This window comes from Meles meles, chromosome 17 (assembly GCF_922984935.1).
Source record: "Meles meles chromosome 17, mMelMel3.1 paternal haplotype, whole genome shotgun sequence".
NCBI classification, from domain to species: domain Eukaryota; kingdom Metazoa; phylum Chordata; class Mammalia; order Carnivora; family Mustelidae; genus Meles; species Meles meles.
The window spans coordinates 68,995,769-69,019,667 of NC_060082.1; the positions used below are offsets into that span (position 1 = coordinate 68,995,769).

A 23,899-nucleotide genomic window follows, 5' to 3' on the forward strand; every position below is an offset into this window, starting at 1 on the left:
TATATATATAGATAGATAGATGTTGAAGGAGAAATAGCATTTTATTTTTCTTATTGATTTTTTTCAAAAAACTTGCATTATATTCTGCAAATATTTACTGAGCATCTACTGTGTGCTGGGCAGTGATCTGGTGCCAGAGATATAGTGCCGAAAATGATAGACGTGTGTCTATTCTCATATATTAGAATTTTTATGAAGGCTGGCGATAGATGTGACAGATAATAAACAGATTAATTAATAAAACCATAAAAGAACCTTAAAGGCCTTGATAAATAGTCTGACTTCTATTTTAAGGGGGTTGGAAGACTTTGGAGATTTATTAATTAGAATTAGTATTGGCTACATGTGATGAGGACCTAGCTAGAGTGGCTTTAATTTATTTACTGTTAAATTTATTTCTATCTCATGTAAAATGTTTTGTCTGATCATTGGGACTAATGTGAAGGCTTCATCATCATCAGAAACTCTTGGTCCGAAAATGGCTGCTGGAATTCCAACCATAATGTTTACATTTAACACTAGAAGAAGAAGAGAAACCAAAATAAATAAATAAATTTTTAAAAATTTTTAAAAAGAAAAGAAAAAGAAGGAAAGGGATGTCCCCCTCCCTTTTAAGGGATCTTCTAGAAATCCTACACAGAACTTAGTCACACGAGCATATCTAGTTGCAAGGGAGGCTGAAAATGTAGCTGCCCTGAGTAAAATTGAATTTTATTTGTGAGGAAAAAAGGACAGTAGAATTGAGATAGGAGACCAACAATCTCTGGCGTGGAAATCTGAGTCATGTTTTTAAAAAAAAATTCTGTCTTCTCTGTGGAGAACAGATTACGGAGAGGGGACTGGAAGGGAGATCAGTGTTTCACGCTTGTCCAGATGCAATTTGGTGGTGCCCTGGGCTGGGGCTGGAGTAAAGACAGAAGAAGATGGATTCAGGTGTGTTTTGCGGGAAAGTCCACAGGACTTCTGATGGGCTGAATGTGACGAGGGAAAGAAAGAATCCAGAACAGCGCCTAGGATTTTTGCCATTGAGAAGACGGATATATGCCGCTGATGCTTAGTAAGATCAGAGTATGGGTTGAAAGAGAGGTCCACGAGTTCTGCTTGGGTCATGTTAATTTTTAATGCCCGTTAGCCGTTCAAGAGGCATTTGGGCACATGAATCTGTGGAATCTGTAGTTGAGGGTAGATGTCGGGCTCAGAGATTAAACAGCTGGCAGTCGCGGGCGTGGGGCTAAAATCCATAGTCAGGGGCAGAGGAAGTCGCCTGGGGAAAATGTGGGTGGAGAAGGGAGCCCAGACCGAAGGGAAGCTCCCAGCGCTGGGGTGTTGACCGAGGCGTGGGTACCAGCACAGTGGGCGGCCGATGGCGAAAGCGGCCAGGAGAACGGCTGTTAGAAAACCTGGTGGGAAGAGGGAGGGGTTGATTGTTTTTAGTGCTTGGCAGAGGCGTAGTAACAGAGGGACAAACGTGACTTTGGATCTGGCAACATGGCAGCCACAGGTAACCTTTACAGGACCAATTTTAGAAGAGTAGAAGGAAAAGGCATAATTCCACTTCTTCCGCGTCTCGTCACTAGAAACACGCCAGCTGGCGGTCTAGGGAGAGAGGCGGGCAAAGTGTTCCCTACGCAGTGTGACAGGAAGGACCATGACGGAGCTCTGCACAGGGCACAGGTGAGGCGGGGCACTAAATCCATGGGGACGAGGGCACAGAAGGCTTTCAAAAGAAGATGATAACCGGATGCTTAAACTGCATGTGTGGAAATCGAGAGATCGGTGGAGGAATGCGCTGGCCTTGGAGCTGGGAGACCTCGATTCCAGTCCTACTTCCATGCCTAACAGACAATCCGAGACAGTCCCTTCCCCCGTCCTGGGTTCTTCCTTCCTTCTGCATGGGGGAGATCCGACCATCCTCATTTGTTTCTGTTTTAAGATCATTAAGGGATTTTCTAACCTCTTTGTCTTTCTAACCTTGAAGTCTGGATAGATGGAAGGTTTTTTTTTTAAACATTTATTTTATTATTTTTAAAGATTTTATTTAATTATTTGACAGAGATCACAGGCAGGCAGAGAGAGAGGGGGAAACAGGCTCCCTGCTGAGCAGAGAGCCCGATGTGGGGCTCTATCCCAGGACCCTAGGATCATGACCTGAGCTGAAGGCAGAGGTTTTAACCCGGTGAGCCACCCAGGTGCCCCTAGACGGAAGGTTTTGAGTTCAAAGCTCTCTGCCCTTTAGTTGGCCTTTGAAGTATGTACTTAAATGCCTATATTTCTCCACTGGAAACAGACCTTTTATTCAGTTTTAGTTGCTGCAGGGTAAATTAGGATAATGTTACCATCCATAACCAACCCCAACACTGCAGTGGCTTAACACTCTCAGAGCCACCGCAGGTCCCTCTGACATGGGCCGTTTTGCATGAACAGCATTTTGAATCCAAGGCAACCCAGATCCAGCAGATTCAGAGAAAGCTCTTTCCCTGCCCCCCAGCTGCCTGCTTTACCAGCAGGACAGCATTTCAAACAGGGATTCCTCCGGACCTGACGCCTCCCTGCATAGGAAGACGACCTTTGTTTCCAACATCTCCTCTCACCTTCCTGCTAATGGTCTTTCCTCCCTTTGTATCCTCAGGACACCCCCACTCCCCACCCCTTGTCCTTGGCTCTTACAAGCTTTATGTCTCCTCACTGTCCTTGGAATTTCCACGTCTGCATGGATTCCCCTTAATGACATCAATTAAGTTTGATTCCCCCCGTGAATCTGTCTCACGTCAATTTGACTTAGTTCAGCTAGAAGGACGCTGAGGGGCAGAGGAAGTTCTTCCATCCGCCCCAGTGACACAAGAGAATAATTTTTTCCCTGCACATGTAATGAGCCAGTGACAGTTCTGACAAAGGTCTTGAACACGGTAAGTCAGGGGCGCAGGCTGCTTCCACGCTGTCCTGTTGCCGTCCCCTGGATACTCGCAATGATCTGCTCTCCGGCAGAAGGACAGAGCGGAGGCGGCACCGGCCCGTCGCAGCTCACGGGTGCCACACAGCACGTCTGCCGGAGCTCCGTCTCCGACGAATCGCGGGGACTCGCTGGCGGCGGCTGTGTGGGCAGCCGGCGCTGTGTCAGGAGAGGGGCAGCGAGAGCCTTTGGCGGACCCGACATTTCTCCCGTGTGGAACGGGTCCTGACGCACACAACTCATTTCTTTGTTTATTTTCTAGCTGAAGAAGAGATCACCTTTTCCAAAATAGAGACTCCTAAGAAATCGGAGATGTTTTCTGAAAATCTCAGGTACAGGCATACGTAATCGTTCAGGCATAAACATTTGTCATTCGGTACAGAATACGGTTAAAACCTTCTGTCTGTGCGAGTGGGGACGTGGCGGGGTGTGTGCATGGGGAGTTTGGTCGATGGCGTCTACGTCAGGGTTATCTTGCTCTTTTATCAGTTTTTAAAGATATTTTCCATCAAAAGCGAAGTGTGGTTACGTCTTCCTCCTATTTATTTCTGCATTTGCACAGTCCTGAGGAAATAAGAGAAAAGATCTTGAGTTTCTTCGATGTCATCATAACAAAAATGAAGACGTCGGAAGAAGACATCATTCCTCTGGAGTCTTGCCAGTGTGAGGAGATCGTAGAGATGGTCACCATACCTCTGGCCCACCACTTTCTGGCTTTGGGAGAAAACAACAAAGCCTTGTATTACTTCCTGGAAATTACATCTGCTTATCTCATCTTGGGTGACAATTACATGGTAAGGTGTTCCCGCCTCTCCAGCCCCGACCCCGCCTTTGAGACCGTTTAGAGACCACAGCGCCTGGAGGGCAGCTCCAGGTGCTCTCGTTGTACTTCATGTTCTTGACCCCTGCCCGACCCCTTTCCTCTGAAAATCGAATCCTGAGAAGGGAAATGACCCGAGATTGAGAAATGAAAGAACAAATTGCAACCAGCATCACACACTGTCTAAAACAGTGCCATTCTGAGAAACCTGCCAGGAACTGTCTGTCTAGATGGGAAGGGGGTGGACGTCCTATCTCATCCCCAAAATGTATCGATGCTGCCGTTTCAGCAGAGGCTTCCCCAGTAATGTCCCCGTGGCACTGGCCTTCTGTCCTCTCTAAACACCTGTGAGCACAAACACCTATAGGTCTTTGGATGAGCACAGATTCTGGTTTTTGTCCTGTGGTCCCCAAAGGAGCTCACCCACTTTGGTCCTCGTGTCATTTTGCTAAATTATCATGCATTTCCTTTAGACCCCCAAAACACTAGTGTTTCTCGGGGTAATTGTAAATAATATTCCAGGGCAATGTGCCCCTAGAAATGTGGGGATTCAGTGTATGTATAATGAAGTAAAAGAATTCATTCTTAAGTAAGTTGGGAAGCACTGAGCTGAATAGCTACATAGGTTTCTTTCCTGCAAATATTTCATGGCCTTAATATGCTAAGACATGTGTAATCGTCTAGCAGGTCTGGCTAGTTCTGTGTTTCTCCAACATACTTGACCCGAGACCACTTTCTGTAGCGCAGCTGGCTAGACTGGCCTTGCATGAACTCACTTAGGGAACGCCCCGGCCCTTGCTCCATCTGACCCCCATTTCTGCGTGGACAGGCCTGCGGTCCCTGTCTACACTGGCGGTCTCTTCCATACTTACAACCACTTTTGATCACAGCAGCCCAATTGACCCTCATTCCTTAGATTTTTATAAAATTTAAAAATTAAGCCATTAAAAATGTTGGTAAGCCCTAGGTCTCTCACACTTATGTTAAAGATGAAAGTCATCCATGCGCGTGAGCTGTCAATATGCATATTAGTACATGTACACACACACAGAGACATCTGGGAAAGGGGGATATGGTCAGTGAGTCCCAAGAAGAGAAGGTTTAAGTGGCCCTGGGGACCAACTTGCGAAGTGCCCCTCTCGGTCGGCAGGGAGTGGGGTGGCCAGGAAGACAGTGAAGGGAAGCAGAACCCCGTGCAAGTCACCCAGAATGTGCCATTGCGTCCTCCCTCCCATCAAAAATAACCTAGTAGGTTCGGGTCAGCTCACTTTCCCTCTTCTGCCTTTCACTGCCGTCTTGGTCTGTGCGACACTTGAGGATTCACCTTCCCTTATTTAACTCTTCAAATCTGACCTTGCTTCGGTGCTCACGGACCAAGGCCGTCCTGTCTAACCATGTCCGAGTAGGTCATAGGCGAGGTAAGGAGAGCTGCTCAGGGCCTTGTTCCTGAAGACGGCCCTGGCAAAGGAAATGGGAGTGGCTCATAACTCGTCCAAGAAATGGAGATGAGCTTCTCCTAGACGTGGGGACGCCATCGGGGGCAGGGCGCTCATTGTTGGACTTAGGGGCCATGGGGGTGGAATTACTCAGAGGAGGAAAACAGTACAGAATACTGTTTCTTTGCCCTGGATCCACCCCCTCAAGCAAGTGATCCAGTGGACAAAGACGGGCCTTCAGGTGGCCAGGATCTCCAGCAGGGGCTTGACCTACCCGGCGCTGCCTCGAGTCGGGAGGCCTTCCTAGTCCGGAGCCGGGGCTGGGGGCGGAAGGGGGTCCTCCGCGGCAGCCGCTCTTGCCTGTTCTGTCGAGGCTGGGCGGTGGTCCTCCGTGGCCCGAGCCCCGCTGAACCGACACATGTGCCCTCCGCCGGCTGCAGGCATACACGTATTTGAAGGAGGGAGAGAGGTTGCTGAAAATGCTCAAGGACGACAGATCCTGGAATCACACTTTTGAGTCTGCGACCTTTTACAGCCTCAAAGGTCAGGTAAGAAGCCGGTGCAGACAGGGCCCCGTGTTGCCGGTCCCAAGGGCTTAGACAGAAGCAACGGAAGCCCTCCCCGGCCTTCCTGCAGCCTCCCTCCCGTCCGCAGCCGCCAACCCCGGCCCCGGCAGCAGAGGCTCAAGCCCAGCTGCTCCCGCTGCTGCCGTCTCCCTTGTCTTCGCGGGGGACGTCGTCCGAGGTTTTCTGACAAGCTCCACACGTGGACACGAACTTTGTCCCGCTCCCTTCTCCCTGTAGGTCTGTTTCAACATGGGCCAGATGGTGCTTGCCAAGAAAATGCTGCGCAAGGCCCTGAAGCTCCTTGGCAGGGTCTTTCCCTCCAACTTAATCTCCCTGTTTCTTCACACCCACGTGGAGAAAAACAGACGCTTCTACTATGCGAATCAGCAGGCCCCAGAGAGCTCGCCTCCAGGGTAAGGGAAGGAGCTGGGAGGAGCTCGAGGTCTCAGTCCCCAGCGAGAGACTTGCAGACACGCCACCCAAAGCCTGGGCCCCTAGTGGGTGTGGGAGGTCTGGCCGCTCTGCCCTGAGGCTCACTGGTGCCCGGGGGAGCCAGTCAGGGAGTGGGAGGCTCCCAGGCAAGGCGGGGTTGCCCCAGATCGCGTCCCAGCAGCTTTTGTGAAGGGGAGTGTGGGGAGCCCCCTGCAAGCTGAGCGCCCGTTGCCTGCCTGGTCAGTCCCTTCAATCCCTCCGACCCGCCGTGTTTCCCGGAAGCTGGTGGCACCGCGGCTCCTCACAAGCCTCAGTGACACGCCATTTTCCAGCCAGGGGCACAGATACAACACCGGGGTCGTCCCTGCCCCACACTGCCGTAGAAGGTCCCAAAGACCTCGGCCGGAGGACAGATGCCCACCCATGTACGGATCTGGATGGGGACGTGGGGATGTGAGGGGCGTATCCATCAGTCAGGATTAAACCAGCAAGATTTATACTTCTCAATGGATGTAAATTGTACCTATAAAAATCTATAACAAAATGGTGGGGGAGGGTGGGGATCGTGGGTGGCTCAGTCACTTAAGCATCTGACTCTTGATCTCAGCTCAGGCCTCGATCTCAGCGTGTGCGTTCAAGTCCCGGGTTCGTAGTCGTTGAAGCTGGGTGTTCCGTGCATGTAGTTCGTGATATTTTTCTGCTTTACTGTGTGTATGTTTGGAATCTCCCACAACAAAAGTTTTCGGATGTATTCTGCCTATCCATTCGGTGCCAAGGGGAATGCCGCCTCGCCGGGCATCTGGGGGGCTGACGGAGGACACGTCTCCTGTGCTGAGAGAGGCCGGGGCAGTACCCCTCCAGCTTCTGCCTCAGATGCAAACATCTATTTCTAGGAGCTCGTTGCTCCTCACCCCCTCCAAGCCCACTGCCTTGCCCCAGAAGTGTTCCCTGGCATGTGGGGGAGCCTGGAGTGGAAATGAGCTGCTTTGCAGGTTAGGGACAGGCTCGTGGGAATGGTGTCTCCCATCTCAGGAGACACCAGGAGGGAGGGGGCTAGGAGAGTGCAGCAGAGATCTCTCTAAGAGGTAGGAGGGAATCAGATTGTCTGAGCAAATACAGCATGCCTACCGAGTCCACTTTGAAGTTCAGATGAGCCAGGAATCCCTTTTTTACGCTTTTTTTAAGACAGAAAAAATGAGTGTGCATGAAGGAGGAGGGGCAGAGGGAGAAGGAGAAAGAATCTTTTTTTTTTTTAAAGATTTTATATATTTATTTATTAGACAGAGAAAGATCACAAGCAGGCAGAGCGGCAGGCAGGGGTGGGGGGAAGCAGGCTCCCCACTGAGCAGAGAGCCCTGTGCGGGACTCGATCCCAGGACCCTGAGATCATGACCTGAGCTGAAGGCAGAGGCTCAACCCACTCTAAAGCAGGATCCCTGCTCAGCATGGGGCCCAGCCCAGGGCAGGGCCTGATCCCACAACCCTGGGATCACTACCTGAGCTGAAACCAGGAGCCCCAAGTATTTTTTAGGATACATGCATGTCACACAAATATTTTGATCCCATGCACGCTCAACAAATTATTGATTGTCTTGAAATGCAGATTTAACTGGGCATCTCACATGTTCATTCCCGAAGTCTGACCCGTGTCGTTAACAGTCATATTTTACAATAGGATTAAGAAATTCCTTGCACGAGGAGAAGGGGGAGATGCTGTGAGGAGGAAACCGCAGAGCTGCGGGTTTCCGGCACCACCCGGTCAAAGGGTTCTGATCTCAAGATGAGGACAAGAAGCAATGTTAATGTCAGAGTTTCTGTGGCCCTCATGACTGTCTTATGCTGTGAGGGATTTTACCTTGTTTCCTGAGAGGCTTTAAAAAGTAACTTCCACGACAGAATCAATGTCGTTAATTCCTAAATTGGAAGTACCTGGAATTTTGGGCTTTGTTAACTCACTAATATTGCATCCAGCTCGCTTATCGTAAAGATTAGGTTCCCGATTCTATCATCCTAGAAGGGACTGTTGGCTACGTGATCAGGCGAACGGCTTGTTGAAGCCAGGATTGAGACCCCACCGGTGTTTGTAGGTGGTCATGCGTCCTCCCCTGAACACCGTCCAGCACAGGCGGTTCACCGCCTCCCGTGACATTCCATTCCCTTGCTGGAACGTGTGTTAGTCCGCTCGGGCTGTCGTAACCGACACCGCAGACTGGCTCCTAATGAGCAGAACCCTATTGCTCACGTCTGAGATCAGAGCCTCGTCAGGGAGGGGCCTCTTCAGGTCACAGAATTTATCTTCATATGGTGGGAAGGGGCTGGGAGCTCTGGGGTCTCTTTTACAAGAGCCCAACCCGCTTCGTGAGGGCTCCACCCTCATGGCCTAATTCCCTCCCAAAGGGCCCACCTAGGTTACCCTCCCTTTGGGGGTTAGGACTCAGCGACTCAGCGTATGAATTTGGCGGAGATGCCTTCGGGTCACGGCAGAATGCGACTGTGAGAAATGCTGATTTCCTTTGTGGAGCGTTGAGGCCCAGATCCCAGTAGCAATGCTCACTGGAGGACAGGACACCCCGGAGTGGCCAGGCTGAAGGGGACAGAGCCCCGGCGCTGCCACCTGTGGCCGTGTGACTGTGGGTTAGTCGTTTAACCTGTCTGAGTCTCACCTGCGTAAAATGGGGTTCATTATTTCCCCCTTTCTTCTAGGCTTGTTCTCAGAATCCAATGGGATGAATTATATAAATTTGCTTCTAAAATAACTTCATTTAAGTAGCGATGACCTGATAGGGGACAAGTGATTTGCATAAATTATCTTAAGAAATCATCACAAAGTCGGTACTTCGCCCCCATTCGGTGGGGGAAAACGTGCTGCATCAAAATTCAGGTGCCTGGGCTTCACCTGCTCGTCACCGAGGCAGGACGCGTGCTCCCCCGGCTTAGACCTCCCAGCCAGAGCGAGCATTCTGTCCCCAGGTTCCCTTCCAGTCCGCAGGCGCCGACACCGTCTTTCTCTGTCCCACGCGCTTGTCTGCTCTCCCAGGAAGAGGAGGCTGGCGCAGCTCTACGGGCAGATGGCCTGCTTCTCCCTGCTCTGGCGCGTCTACAGCTTCAACTACTTTTTCCACTACAAGTACTACGGCCACCTGGCCGCCGTGATGCAGGTGAGCACGGCCCTGGAGACTCAAGACGACTTCCAGGTAGGTTGTTTCCGTAGCGGCTTTTTAACTTTCTGCATCTTGTTTAGAGGGAAACTCTTCAAGATCACGTTGTGGGGCGGGGGAATAAAGCCCTTCAGAGCTGGGCTGTTTGCCGAGGCCAGACACTCTCAGACACTCTGGTCCCAGAATCACGTTACACTCAATAATTCCCGAGGACCTCAGAGCTTTTCATTTCTAGGCGTCTTTGGTGCAGAATGGTGGTGTATTAAAGCACCGGGACAGGACCCGTGGGCAGGAAGAGCTGGGCTGGGAGGGGCGGCTGGTTATAGGCTATGGGGTTGGGGGAGTAGGAAAAAGGGAGGTTTCAGAGGATATTTACATGTTAAAGAAGACCTACAGGATACCACAGGCCTTGCCATTGTCAAGCTGAGGTGGTTTCCCACTAGCAAGGCATTAAGGGTAAGATAGTTGGGAGATTCCTGGAAGAATGTCTCACGTGTCCCCCTCCAGGAGTGGGGGGAGGGTGGAGGCCGCAGGTGACGGCTCACGCTTGGTCTCCAGCCAGTCCTCCTCCCTCCTCAGCCCAGAGACAGTGAAAGGCAGAGATGCCCTCGGGGAGCTGGACAGGACCACCCTCTGAAGGTTTTCTGTGGTTGTTTTGGCCTGGCACCGTGTTTTCCGCACACGGCAATGCCCTGAAATCCTGAAAGTGGCTGGGACTTCTTTGTGCCCCCCCCCCCCCCCCCCCCCCCCCCGCCGCTGAATGCTCTCAGGACTCCCAGGCAGAACTCGGTGTCCACGTTGTTGGGGAGGAGGAAGCTCCTGTCCTCTTCAGGGTCCTTCTAATTGGACCAAGAGTCAGTTGACATGAGGCAGGTTAACAGGAGAAAGTCAAGTTTAATAGCGTCTCTGGGGGATCCACAGAGACGAGAAATTCCAAAGACGAGGCCCGAGGAGCTAGGGAGAGGGGTTGGGGCCTGCGGGCACCAAGGGGAGGGGGACTGTCGGCAGGAAGGTGCGTTTGCCCTGCTGTGCACAGGAATTGCTTAGTGGAAGCGGACTCTGTCAGTCGCGCTCTTCCCGGGAAGCGGCCAGCCGAGAGGCAGGTAACCGTCCCTTCCTTGAAACCAGTGTGACACCGGATGTTAATTTTATTTCAGCTTAAAAATAAATTTGTTTAAGCCTTAAAAAACGAGTTTTTCTTGAATGTGCTGGGTTTTGATGGCCCATCTGGGAGCAACCTACCCTTGGCCCCTACAAAGTGATGAACTGGGAAGTCTTTAGCTAGATGTGGGAAACTCCGGGAGACAAAACAAGGGTCACGAAGCTGAAGCCGTTTTGTCTGAAGACTGATCGGGTCCCTTTAGAGAAAAGCACATCACGTCTAGGTTTCTTGTGGGGCAGTGACTTCCTCTTGGACTGACTATGAGGAATTAAGGGAAATGGCCGAGGGCACTATAAAGGGGGAAGGGACTTGAATTCCTGGCCGTGAGTCTGTCCCCAGCGTTAGGGCCGTCCCGCACCCGGGATATGGAAATGTTCACAGAGCCCATCGGATACAGCCCTCTGCCCGTCCTCCTCCTCCGGCGGCTCCCCAGGTGACTAAACCAGCCGTCTTAGACCTCCTGCCAGCTCCTCAAACATCCAGCTCAGTCCCCTTGTCGGATCTTCGCAGCGGACATCTCCTTGGCCTGCAGAGCCCCTCCCCTGGCCTTCACTGGGCTCTGTGCTGAGCAGCTCGAGGTCCCCTCCTCCACAGGACTTTCTGGGCCGCCTCGCCCACGGAGTCTCCAACCCGTCCCTGTCTTCGTAGCTCTTATTACCGGCTGACATCATCTTGTCGGCGCCCTTGTTCCTGTGTCGCCTGAGTCCACTACTGGCCTGTCATGTCCGTGCGAGCAGGGCCCGCGGCTGTTAGGTTTTCCACGTCCTGAGCTCCAGCAACAACATCTGGCACATAGTGGGGTCTCAGCAGATGTTCAGGGAATGAAACCCTTTCACCCCCTCCCCATTGGGGGCTGTTCTTCACATGGTGGCGTTGGGGGACAGGAGACTGTGATGGGAAAGCCAAAACTGGAAAGTGAATCCACAGAGGCCGAAGGCAGAGCAGCCGGGCAAGCGGTCCCCTGGGTGCTCAGAAGCAGACGAGACAGTCACTGTTGGATAACAGAAGGAACCAGAATGAGGACCGAGAGAGCGATTTCCGGAACTTCCCCTCCCCGCGGCGTGACCGCTGCCACATGACCTCCGAGCTTCATACTCGCTCGATGAAGTAAAGCAGTTGGACTCTGTGCCCTGGACCAGATCCAAGGGGTCCTGGGCTCCGTCACACTGTCGGACACGTCACCGTCCTGGCCGTCGTCTCCTGGCCCATAGCTGCCGGCTGCCCTTCCCCTCCGGTAGCCCCACCGCAAACAGCCCAGATCAGGGGCACAGAACCCTTCCGACGGGCTTTGTGTCTGTAACACAGAACATGTGGCTTGAGAGTTCTGGGAAAGAAGCCCCTCGTCCCGCCGTCCTCCCGCGGACGGCCCTTACTGCGAGCCCTTCGGCCATCAGAACCTTCGTGAGCAGGAGCGGCCGCCGCCTCACCCGGCCCCAGGCTTTTACATCCTGGAGCAACTCGACTGTTTAGAAGCGTCGTTTCTGGAGCCGCCGACTTCCCGGGAGGTGTCTCCATCCGTTCACAACACGCTTTCCTCTCTTTGAAAGCAAACAAGCCAGACCCCTTTCTTGTTTATTAAATGACAGAAGTAGCCGTCCTTGCTACGGAAAGTGAACATCACAGAGATGTTGAAGGTGGAACGTAAAGTCCCCTTGTCCCTCAGATCCTCTCCCCGATGTGCCCATGCCCTGGAGCGCACCTGCCCGCTTCCTGCTCCAGGGTCTTGCAGTCACAGAGAAGCCGCTGCTTCCATTGTTCACAAATTAAAATCCTTATGTTTGGCTTAAGGACTCCGTGGGAGCCATCGAGCGTGTCCTGAATCGTCCAATAAACAGGCAGCAGAGACCCAGGCTAATGTCTGCCCCCAAGCCCGAGCCGCGCCCCAAGGACCAGCTCCGTCCTCAAGCTTAGTGAACACGTGTCCACGGGCCAGCCCTGGGCAGCGACCCTGGCTTCCTGCCTCAAGTCCGTCTCAGCGCCGCCCTCCCCTCCCCGCTGCTGCCGTTTCAGATCATCAAGGCCTACCTGGACTACTCGCTGCACCACCAGCTGGCCGGCCGCCAGGGCGTGTGGTTCAGACACGAACTCGAGGCCATGGAGCAGATCTTCAACCTCCCCCTGAACGGCGTGGGCATCGAAATCGTGTCGTATGTGGCCGACAAGCTGGCCTACACCAAGCTTCTGATGGGTCACTTGGACTTGGCCATTGACTTAGGTAAGGTTCGTCGGGCAAGAAGGGGCGCGCGGGACACAGGTGACACCGTGGAGTTCACTGGAGTCGCTTCCTTCCCAGGCTCTCGAGCCCACAAGATGTGGGCGCTGCTGCGGAACCCCAACAGTCACCACACAGTCCTCTGCTGGCTCAGCAAATCTCTCTTCTTGAAGAGCAGGTTTGCAGGGGCTCCTGGGGGGCTCCGTGGGTTCAGCCTCTGCCTTCAGCTCGGGTCATGATCCCTGGGTCCTGGGGTCGAGCCCCACATGGGGCTCCCTGCTCGGCGGGGAGTCTGCTTCCTCCTCTCTGTGTCTCTCTGCCTGCCTCTCTGCCTGCTTCTCTCTGCCTGCTTATGATCTCTGTCTGGCAAATAAATAAATAAAATCTTAAAAAAAAAAAAGAAAGAAAAGAAAAGCAAGTATTTAGCTGAAAGCATTTTCCAAAACTAGAGGGAAGACGCTCTGGTAATTGAGCATCCAGGGCTCGCTTTACCCTGGCCGTTGGGTGGCAAAGGACCAGGATTTACAGTGAGATGCGACTGATAATCGTCGTCTTTGGGATACCTGTTCTTTGCACAGTGTTCTTTTTTTTCTTTTTTCTTTTTAAGATGTTATTATTCTTTAAAGTACTGTCTACATCCAATGTGGGCTCAAACTTGCAGCCCTGAGATCGAGAGTCGCGCACTCCCTGACCGAGTTGGTCAGGCGCCCCCGCACACACACTGTCCCTAGTCCGTTTACTCCGGCCAGTGCCTGGAGGAGGGTCGGCCAGCCATGCTGCTGTGGGGATCAGGCTTTCCCTGGAGGGAAAGGGCAGAGCCTCATGGGGAGGTAAATGCCCAGAGAAGAGCACCCGGGACCAGACGCTCCAGCCGACGTGGCCTGACTCTGGTCGCCCTGATACGAAGGTCAGGGACAATGGTTTGAGCAACGAGCCCGTCTGAGATTTGGGGGGGTCTGAAATCTGTGTCAGGGCCGAACGGGTCTGGCGTCGTGGGTACCGTGGAAGCAAGACCGGCACCCACTCCGTCCCGTCCACCCAGCACCTCCTGGTCTTACCACCTTCCTGTGCCGCAGAAACAAGCAGCTGATCCAGGTGCTGGGGTGGCTGTGGGACCTCTCGGTGACAGAGGAGCACGTCTTCAGCAAGGCCTTCTTCTACTTCGTCTGCCTGGACATCATGCTTTACGCTGGTACGTGCGGCTGGGCTACAGGAGAGCAGGGTACGGCGGGTGTGCTGGCGGGCGTGGCCGCGGTGGGGGCCAGGGTCTTGAGACCACCGGGCTTCGGGCTGGGAAGAACTCGAGGCCTAGGAGGGGCAGAGCGTGGTGGGACAGCGGAGGAGCCGTCTGGGAGGGGCAAGGAGGACAGTTCAGTCCCGAGGAACCTGGGGGGCGCGAGCTGCCAGCTGAAGGATGCCCAACCTCGCCCCCGTGCGGGGACCGGCAGTGTCTTCTGTGCGCCTCTCCTAGAGGACTTGTCAGCAGGACGGACCGAAGACTTCGTGCTTTAGGACAGGGCAGAAGGGCTAATGGGTGTGGGCACTGGCAGCTGTTGGAGGTTTCAGGCGGCCGCCGTCCGTGTCCACAGTACACCGAGGGGGGCCAAGCTGGCATTCGGTCCCCGCCACGTGGTTCTGGGTGGGGACAAGATGCTGCGGCCAAGGGGGGAGGCAAGGGTGAGGGGTGGCAGGTCCCGGGCCGCACTCGGGCCAACTCTGGCCGGGCTCTCCGGGGGCGGCTGGGTCAGACCCCCCTGCCCGGCCGGCGCTGTGGATTGTGCCCTGCGCGCTCGCGTGCGTGGACGCGGGGCCTCTGGGCAGTGTGGTCGCCAGCTTGTTGCCTGCCACGGGACCCGCTCGATTCATAAAGTCAACAGAGGTTCCGGGCCCTCCCCAGAGGCGGGACATCCCGCTGGGGGCTCCAGGCTAGAGCAGGACCACCCCGCCCCACCGCCAGAGCTCTTCTGCTTCTCTTCTCTAGGGTTTGTTTATAAGACGTTTGAAGAATGTTTGGAATTCATACGCCAGAATGAAGACAACAGAATCCTCAAGTTCCAGAGCGGCATCCTCCTGGGTCTCTACTCCTCCGTGGCTATCTGGTAACGGGGGGCGCGTGTCACCGAAGTCCCGAATTTGAACAGGTTGAACCCTGAAGAAGACTTCTAGGAGATTAGACAAGAAAAGAAAAAGAATTGACGATTTATACGTGAGCTAGATTGAAGGTGGCAGTCTGGGCTTCCAAGGGAAGGGCCTTGGGGGTCCCCTCGTTCCCCGCCCTCGGGCAAGGCCACCTGGGCTGTGTTCCGTGCAGCAGGCGTGGTGAGGAGCAGGGAGTAAGAAGCCTTGCTTCTGGGGAGGTTTGGGGGCTTGAGGAAGACGCCTAAGAGCACCATTCCCCACCCCGCCCCCCCACCAAGATGGAATGACGCTGGCCGGTGTCTGCAGGTGGCCGGGCGTCCTCGTTCTGAACCCGGCATCAGAGCTGACCACTCCTTAGCAGGCGGCTCCGGAAGGCGCTGTCCAGCCCCAGTGAGACAGGCCCCTGGCCCCCATGCGGCAGAAAGGAGCCGCACGAAGCTCCCTGTGGGATGCCTGCCCCTCGGGGTGGAGAGGGCCAGGTCCTGGGCTACCCACCCCACCTCGCGTCCCACTGTCACTGACCACCCGTCCCTCCAGACCCCGGAGCAGTGAGGGAAGCCGGGGAGGGCAGGTCGCGGGGCTCCCGCACGCGAAAGGAACCCGCGGGAGGGAAGCAGCACCCTTGGTAACCCGCTCACCCACCAAGCCTGGGGCTTCACGCCTTTAACGCATCGAGTGTCTCCCTCAGGACAGCTGCAGTGACCGTTGTACCTTCAAGGAAGCAGGTCGGCAGCAAGGTTCCAGAACGTTCACTAGCGTCCTCCCACAGCTGTGCCCCACGCCAGCCCCGTCCACTTCCCCGTCTCCTGCATGCAGGCCTCTAGTCCAGTCTGTTGCGTCGTGGTGAGACTAATGGGCAACAGGGAGACATTCCTAGGCAAAGTGTCCCCCACCAGAGCCGTCCCAGGATTGAGCAGAACTCTTAGAAAACTCCCCGGGAGAAATCAAACTCTGAAACTTAACGGCCAGGATGAGCCCGAAGAGTCAAGCCGGCTTGCCCATGTGCATTAACATTCAAGGAATCTAAGGTCCAAAACTCATCCTAATTTTTTATTCTGCTCTATCTCCTTTCCACAGCTGTGGCCTAGGCCAGGGCTTGTCACACTTCAGTGAGCACAGCTGGTTCACACTCGTCCACACGGCGCCCTGCCCCCTCCCCCGTGTGTGATCAGCGGCGTGGCTGGGACCTGCGAGCCCCCTTTCCAAAGAGCGTCCGGGTGACACCGGTGACCCCAGCTGTGGCCGCGCTCGCAGGAGCACTGGCCTCGGCCACCTCTCTCCCGACTTGGAGCAATGTCTACGTCCCGGGATTTAGAGCCCCAAGCGTCCGACAGCCGTTGCTTTAAAACAGCCCAGAGAGTTAAACCACTGGTTGCGAACGTCACCCGAGCATCCGTCCGAGGACCCCGTTGGCCTCAAACCACCCGGGCCCTCGAACCCTGCCCAGCGTCCCAGCCCCCTGGGGAGCGCACGGCCGGCTGCCCGGCCCAGGTCCTGGGAGCTGGACTCGCCGAGAGACGCGGGTCAGAACCGCAGCCCATTCGGAGCTCCCCGGTTCACGTCATTCTGTGGTGCCGCAGGTATGCCCGGCTGCAGGAATGGGACGGCTTCCACGCGTTTTCCAGCAGAGCTAAAAACCTGGTGCCCAGAAGAACGCCCACCGCGCTCTACTACGAAGGGGTCAGCAGGTACATGGAGGGGGAAGTCCTCCACCTTCAAAAGCAGATCGAGGGTCAGTCCGAGAATGCCCAGGACAGTGGCGTCGAGCTACTCAAGGTGAGTCCAGGCGGAGCTGCGCCTCCAGTGGACTCTGTCTACCTCCTCGTGATAAGTCTTGTTTCAGATTCCGGAACTTACATGTTCATAGTACGAATTTTTAAGGTAACCCCCTCCCTCCAAATCTGAAGAAAATACCAATTGCCCACAACCTTACTACCCAGTCATAACCGCTTTTCACCTGCCGAGACACCGCTGTTGAGGTTTTCTTCTGTGTGCGCACACGCACGTTTCCATTTTTATAAAACGAAATATCCTGTGAATGGTTTCCTGGCGGTACATTGTTTTCTACAGCGCGAGTTAAAGGGAAGATTTTCTCTTACAGATAAAATCTCAAAGATCTTGTTAGACACTATGCCAAACTGTTCTAGGACGAGATTTTTCGTAGCATTTTCCCGCTGCTGCTGTGATAGACATCTTGGAGGGAAGTCTTTGCACACGCAAGTTTAAAATATTCAGCTGATCCTGAATGTGTCTTTTAAGTGAACTTCTTAAAAAAACAAACTTGTAGAGTGAGTTTTCAAACGCTTCAGTGTAAGCGTCAGAACGTGCGTATCTTCCACTCACTGAACAAATGGTGCTAAGTGCAGAAATGCACGGATAATGAACACAGCTGGCGGGTCGTAACCAGCAGGAGCAGCTGTGGGAGTGCGGCGGGGCAGCAAATTACACCTGGCGCCCGCCTCTAGGTTTCCAGCCTGGACAGGGCCGGCTCTCCAAGGGAGCTGCATCTCCGGTGGGCTTCACCCTTGTCTGCCTTGTTCCCTTCAACACCGAGCACAGTGTATCTGGGCCCCACTGCCAGGTCCCCAGTTACCACAAACCTAACAGCTTAAATAACACAAATTAGGGGCACTCGGGTGGCTCAGTGGGCGAAGCCTCTGCCTTCAGCTCAGGTCATGATCTCAGGGTCCTGGGATCGAGCCCCGCATGGGGCTCTCTGCTCAGCGGGGAGCCTGCTTCCTTCTCTCTCTCTCTGCCTGCTTGTGACCTCTGTCTGTCAAATGAATAAATAAAATATTTGAAAAACCCACAAAAATTTATCTGTAAAGATGTTATCTCGGGTTGATAGCGTACATAATGGACTCATTATGTATGTGTGACTTCGTGTAATTTGATAGAGTAAACGTCTTTCCTCCGTGGAAAGATGGACTTATGAGGGACTTGAGACCTGCTAACCTCCACGGCAATCAGAAGAAAGAGGTGTTTATTTTCTTTAACCATCTTGCACGTGATCTAGTCCAATGTCCTCTCTGTCCTCAAGTCCCGGGCACATGACCTGTGACGAGCGAAGCAACCGTCACTATCACTTCTAGCAAAGTGCACCATGTGTCCCGCAGGGTCCACTAGACCCACCAGCAGGTGCTGACAGGGAAGCACATCGAGTGAGCAAAGCAATGAAACTCCCCGTCCCAGAGCCAGGGTGGGTTCGAGACACCGCAGGCGCCGCCGGGCTTAGAGTAAAGATGAGAAAATCCCTTCTCTGCACTCCCGAGGAGCCTGGGGTTTCTCAGAGTTGGAGAAGCAGGTAGGGGACAGGGCCTGGGGCTGGGAAGACGTGACGGAGGGAGCGCAGAGAGTGCAGGACCGCGATGGAGCAAAGTGTGTCTCCCACAGAACAATGCCCTGTTCACAGTAGATGTTTCATTTCTTTTTTTCCTTAAGATTTTACTCATTTATTGGTCGGAGAGAGAGAACAAGCAGGGAGAGTAGCAGACGGAGGGGGAGGCAGGCTCCACGCGCAGCAGAGGGCCTGTCATGGGGCTCGATCCCAGGCCTCTCGAGATCGTGACCCGAGCCGAAGGCAGAGGCTTAACCGACGGAGGCACCGAGGCATCCCTAGATGTTTCATTTCTTTTTTTTTTTTTTTATTTGACAGAGAGAGAGATCACAAGTAGACAGAGAGGCAGGCAGAGAGAGAGAGAGAGAGAGGGAAGCAGGCTCGCTGCTGAGCAGAGAGCCGGATGCGGGACTCGATCCCAGGACCCTGAGATCATGACCTGAGCCGAAGGCAGCGGCTTAACCCACTGAGCCACCCAGGCGCCCCGATGTTTCATTTCTTAATCAGTCGGTGGACTAAATGGACACGGAGCAGGCCAGTACAGAAAGCTCAGCGTTTTGGGTCTGTCTCTGTAATACAGCAGTACGTTCGACAACACAGTTAGACGCCAGCTCACCGACCGTGAAATTAGCGGAGACGTGAGGACGACCCATCCTTGCTCTGAGAGCCCCGTAAACTTTCCAGCGAGCACTCTGGCAAAACAGCCTTCCGACTCCCCCATCGCCCCATTCTCTCCGGGGAATTAGCGCAGCGAAATAACCGGCTGGCAAACAAATTTACCTATAAACATGTCAGGCTGATAGCGCCGTAAAACCAGGAGAAAAGAAAAACAACACGCAGGTGCGCCTGGGTGGCTCAGTCTGTTAAGCGTCTGCCTTCCGTTCAGGTCATGATCTTGGGGTCCTGGATCGAGCGCTGGGGTGGGCTCCCTGCTCCGGGGGAGGGGGGGTGCTGCTCACTCTGCCCCTCCCCCAGCTTGTTCTCTCTCTCTCTCTCCCAAGTAAATAAATAAATACCCTTTTTTCCCCCAAAGAAAAACTATGTATAGTTCACAAAGAAGTCGTGGTTAGGCTGGACACAGTGCATTTAAACACTGGGATGTTTGACATAAAAATTCTGAATTTCTGATTCTTCTAAAAACTGGTGTATCTGGTGACTCTAGGCCCACATTCCTAGAGGGCAGCCGCCGGCTGGGACTGAGAGATGACACTTGGAGAGGACACGTCCTCTGTCACAACATGAAAAGCATACCTCTGCTTCTTATCAGGCTACATCCAGCCCGCTTATTTTGTCTGTTTGTTTTTTAGAGAAGGGGAGGGACAGAGAAATAAGCGGGAAGGCTTGTAACCCAATGTGACAAAAAGCTCTTTCTGGGTGCTAGGCTTATGGGTAATTCTTATTCTATGCTCCCGAGTTCTGAACAATAACTTCTACTGTTTGGTAATCAGAATAAAAGATTTTTTTTAAAAGAAGTGGTTGCAAAGAAGGGTTAGCGAGCCCCCACCTCTCACTCTAGGTCTGGGTGGACAGCTGAGACTACGCCCCTACACGTGTCCCCTCCTGGCCACGGCTTCCCACGAGGCCTCTGGAACGCACAAGGCCTAAAGCTCTAGAAGGTTCCCGGGTCGTCTGGGCCAGAGACATCCATGCGGCCAGCGACTGCTTTCTGATTCGCGTTTGCCGTGTCCCCCGCAGAGCCTGGAGAGTCTGGTGGCCCAGAACACCACCGGCCCCGTCTTCTATCCGAGGCTCTACCACCTGATGGCCTACGTGTGCATCCTTATGGGGGACGGGCAGAACTGTGACCTGTTCCTGAACACGGCCCTGCAGCTGTCGGAGACGCAGGGGAACGTGCTGGAGAATTGTTGGCTGAACATGAGCAAAGTAGGTGTGGCCGCCCGCGAGCTGGGATGGGGATGCCCGTCCTCTTCGGGCCCCGAGCTCGCGACGGGTCCGGCTTCCTAGGTCCGGAGACGTTCCCGGACCAGCTGCAAGTGGTGGGGCCGGGGCGCGTCCCCGTCCTCCCCTCGGGGCCCGCTTCCATCCCTCGCCTTCCACGGCCCTCGCTGCGTCCCCATCCTGCCACCAGGCCTGTCCCTCCTCCCGGGGCACGTGAGCGCCTGCCGGGCCTGAGCCCCCCACAGCGCCCCCCGTGGCCTCCCCGGGCTCGTTGCGCGCGAGCGGCCGGGCCGGGTCGGCGTCCGTCCACGGGCGCGCGGGGCTCCGGAGGCTCGAGGGCCCGGACCCCGCCAGAGCCCGGCCGCGGCCGCACACGGTGACCCCGCCTCACCCGCAGGAGCGCTGGTACTCGAGCTCGGAGCACACGGACGACCGCTGGCCGCAGACCGTCGCGCGCCTCCCGCCCTGGGAGAAGGTGGCGGCCGGCGCGGCCAGCGCGCAGGACGTGCAGAACAACAAGTTCCTCATGAGGGTCAACATCCTGGACAACCCGTTCTAGCCCCGCGGACCGCAGCTCCGGCCGGATGCCAGGACCCGGTTCATCGCTTCTCTGCGGCCGGGGTGGTGGGAGGGTCAGCAGGGCCCACGGGGTCACGCCCTGCCCACCTCGCCCAACCGCCTCTCGTCCTCGGCTCGACTGGCTCACTTGGGCCCGCGCGGCGGGGCAGGGACAGACAGGCTCCGGGTGAACCCATTAAAGCGACGGTTACTCACGCGCCCGGGTGTCCGTCTTTCGTGCGCGCCGCAGCCGCTCTTGGGGGAAACAGGTTTCGCTGCGGTTGAAACGCCCGCAGCTCCGAGGTGGGCACAGGTGCAGCTCCCAGTTCGCTTGCTCGACTTAGGAAAGTGACAGCGCTCCAGGCGCTGGGGGTTCTGGGGGTGAAGCCACTGCCTTCGGCTCAGGTCATGATCTCAGGGTCCTGGGATCGAGTCCCGCATCGGGCTCTCTGCTCAGCGGGGAGCCTGCTTCCCCCTCTCTCTCTGCCTCTGCCTACTGATGATCTCTGTCAAATAGAATCTTAAAAAGAAAAAAAAAAAGGAAAGTGGTAGCACCAGCTGCGTGTCCCAGACGCTGGGAGCCTCCTGCAGACAGTCTCTCTCCTTGTTGGCAGACAGAACAGTTGTTTTGTTTAAGCTTTTCGTAGACAGCGAGCGAGAGCACAAGCAGGGCCGAGCGAGAGCACGGCATCGGGGACCCTGACCTGAGCCCGGCGCAGCCCCAGGGAGCCGCAGACAGCACTGCCCTCGGCGGCATTTCGTGCCCCTGCGTGTGTGGGACCCATGCGGACTCAGCCCGCCGCTGCACGGCACAGCCCCTGTGCTGGGTCATCCCGTGCGCCCCGGTGGCCATCACAAGCAGGTGCCCCAGGATTTCCACTCGTGGGTTCCAGCCGTCTTTTGATCAGGAGCAGGTTCTCCTGGGGAGCCTCGACCTGCCCTGCTGGAACGCGTGCCTGGATTTCTCCCGGTGACTTCCGCGGCAGGGCCCCAGGCCGGCGTTTCTTTCCCAGGCCGGTATCCCACTGTCCTGCCAAGTGAAGGTGTATTTTTCATCCTGGGGGCACAACTGTGCTGCACAGAGGCCTGGGGGCCAGGGGTGGCGGGAAGACGAGCAGCCTGGGAAATTACAGGGCTGTGCGCCAGCCTCTGCACACACAAGCTTTATTCCCGTGGCTCGTCACCGAACCTCCCTGTCTCAGCGCACGTGTGAGGCTCGCAGGTGACAGAGGGGAAAGGGCTGGAAAAGACGACGTGCCGTCCAAGTAAAGAAAGTCATTCTTTGACAAGGACTGCTTTTAAGATCAACACATCCAGCGGTAACTTGCCTGGGACGATCGTCCCCTTCAAGCCTGGAAGCGGGCGACTTGTCTCACGGTGCTACATAAAAACGACTTGTTTTCTTACTGCCTTCGTTATTTCGTACATCGTCTTATTCACTCACTCACTCACTCCTCCGACTAACACGTCTGGACGAATCCCAATGTACCAGGAACTGATTACGGAGGGGACGCTGAGACACACAGACATAAAGGGCTGATCCTTGACCTCGACAAGCTCATGAAGCCATTAGAGGAAGCGGCCACCAGTGAACCCCGCTGTTGGCAGGGTAAGAGTCGAGGGTGGGGAGCAGCGCCCGCAAAAGCCATCTCAGAAGCCTTCGCTGAACTGCCTCAGAAACAAGTCCCTTTGGCTCCGTCGTGTCTTCGTGGAGCAGGTGGAGGGCAGGTCCGGTGCGGATGGGTGGGCCTGGGGGACGGCCTCGGCATGAGCCCCTCTGGGCGGGCAGACGCTCCGGAGGCTGCGCTGTCCTGGAGGGAGCGAGGCCCTCCTCCCTAGCCCCCCCCCCGGCAAAGCGAAGACGGGCAAGGCTGGAAGGTGGACGTGGTGGACGGAGGAGGCAGGGGTTCTTGGAAGTGCAGCCCCCTGACTCCCACCCAGAGGAGAGCGCCTCAGGCCGTACAGGAACCCTGCACCTGGCTTCCGGCCCCCAGCGCGCCTCAAACCAGTCATGTGACCTTCACTTTCCCCACATCCAGAATGCGCACACCGGGAGGCCGTCCTGGCCTGCTTCCTGCCGGGCTGCGAGCCGCCTCCCACCCACAGGACGGGCGTGGACGTCCCCTCTCTGGCCAGCAGATGGCAGCGCCGCCTCCCACTGTGGCCGCTGTCGCCGCGACACAAGTTCTGGTCCTGCTCCCAGCTCGGCATCCCAAGACCCTCCGAGGGTCCACTTCACGTCCACAGCGCTGGCCCGGCCGCCCCCACCCCGCCCTGCAACGTCGCGGGAGGGGCGCATCCGGCCGAGAGCTCCCTGGAGAAGGCGCCTAACCCATGAAGCGCTAACCCACGAGGAGCCCAGGGAATGGAGAAGACAGGACACACGCTTCTTTCTCTACATGAGCCTTTGACCCCGTCCCCTCTGCAGGTCCCTGGAGGCGGGGGGGCTCTGTCCTCATTCTCCACCGCCAGGCCGGGGGCCAGGGGCTGGCGCGGGAAGTGGGCGGGAAGAGCTCGCAGACCAGGGGGGTGCTCGCGTTTCCACGTGCTCGTCCTGGGTTCGCGCTCGCAGGCCCCCGAGAGGTTGGGACCCACCGTGTACTGAGCAGTGAACCGTGTGGACCCTGATGGAGGTGAGCCAAGACGACCCGCGCGGGCTGGGGGGGCTGGGCCCGTGCGGAGCCGCGAGGACAGGCCCGTGAGGGCCCGTCTGCCTGGTGGTTACTGACGCGTGGGTCCGGGACGTCGCTGAACAGGATCCCTGCCCGGCCAGGCGCCAGCTTTTGTCCTTGGGCAGGCTGACCTCTTCGTGGGCAGTTCCCTTGTGGTTTTTGTTTTTTAAGATTTTATTTATTTATTTGACAGACAGAGATCACAAGTAGGCAGAGAGGCAGGCAGAGAGAGGAGGAAGCAGGCTCCCCGCTGAGCAGAGAGCCCAATGCGGGGCTCGATCCCAGGACCCTGAGATCATGACCTGAGCCGAAGGCAGAGGCTTTAACCCACTGAGCCACCCAGGCGCCCCAGTTCTCGTGTGTTAAAACGGGGATGGTAATACTGGCCGCCTTTACAGGCTGACGGGAGTTAATTCAGGGGAGCTCCCTGCAGAGGGAACAAACAGGCAGTTAAAACACAGGATTTGGGGGAGAACCACACAGGGCTTGTGGGAGGACAAAATGGAGAGGCGCGCACCCTAACATGGTTTACACGTTTCTGGGAAGCTTCCTGGAGGA

General features: G+C 55.5%; 1 protein-coding gene across 1 annotated transcript in view; it reads left to right on the forward strand.

The window, feature by feature from the left end:
* The window catches only part of ADCY10 (adenylate cyclase 10), a 68,564-nt gene extending 47,530 nt beyond the window's left edge, over positions 1–21,034 (forward strand). Inside the window, exons 22-33 of the mRNA XM_045982851.1 lie at positions 3,213–3,282; positions 3,513–3,744; positions 5,647–5,754; positions 6,010–6,185; positions 9,242–9,398; positions 12,535–12,739; positions 12,818–12,914; positions 13,813–13,928; positions 14,718–14,835; positions 16,456–16,651; positions 19,908–20,096; positions 20,509–21,034. Coding sequence (XP_045838807.1) covers positions 3,213–3,282; positions 3,513–3,744; positions 5,647–5,754; positions 6,010–6,185; positions 9,242–9,398; positions 12,535–12,739; positions 12,818–12,914; positions 13,813–13,928; positions 14,718–14,835; positions 16,456–16,651; positions 19,908–20,096; positions 20,509–20,670 — 1,826 coding nt within the window. The 3' untranslated portion in view covers positions 20,671–21,034. The remainder of the gene's footprint in view (positions 1–3,212; positions 3,283–3,512; positions 3,745–5,646; positions 5,755–6,009; positions 6,186–9,241; positions 9,399–12,534; positions 12,740–12,817; positions 12,915–13,812; positions 13,929–14,717; positions 14,836–16,455; positions 16,652–19,907; positions 20,097–20,508) is intronic.
* Positions 21,035–23,899: the final 2,865 nt, after the last annotated feature.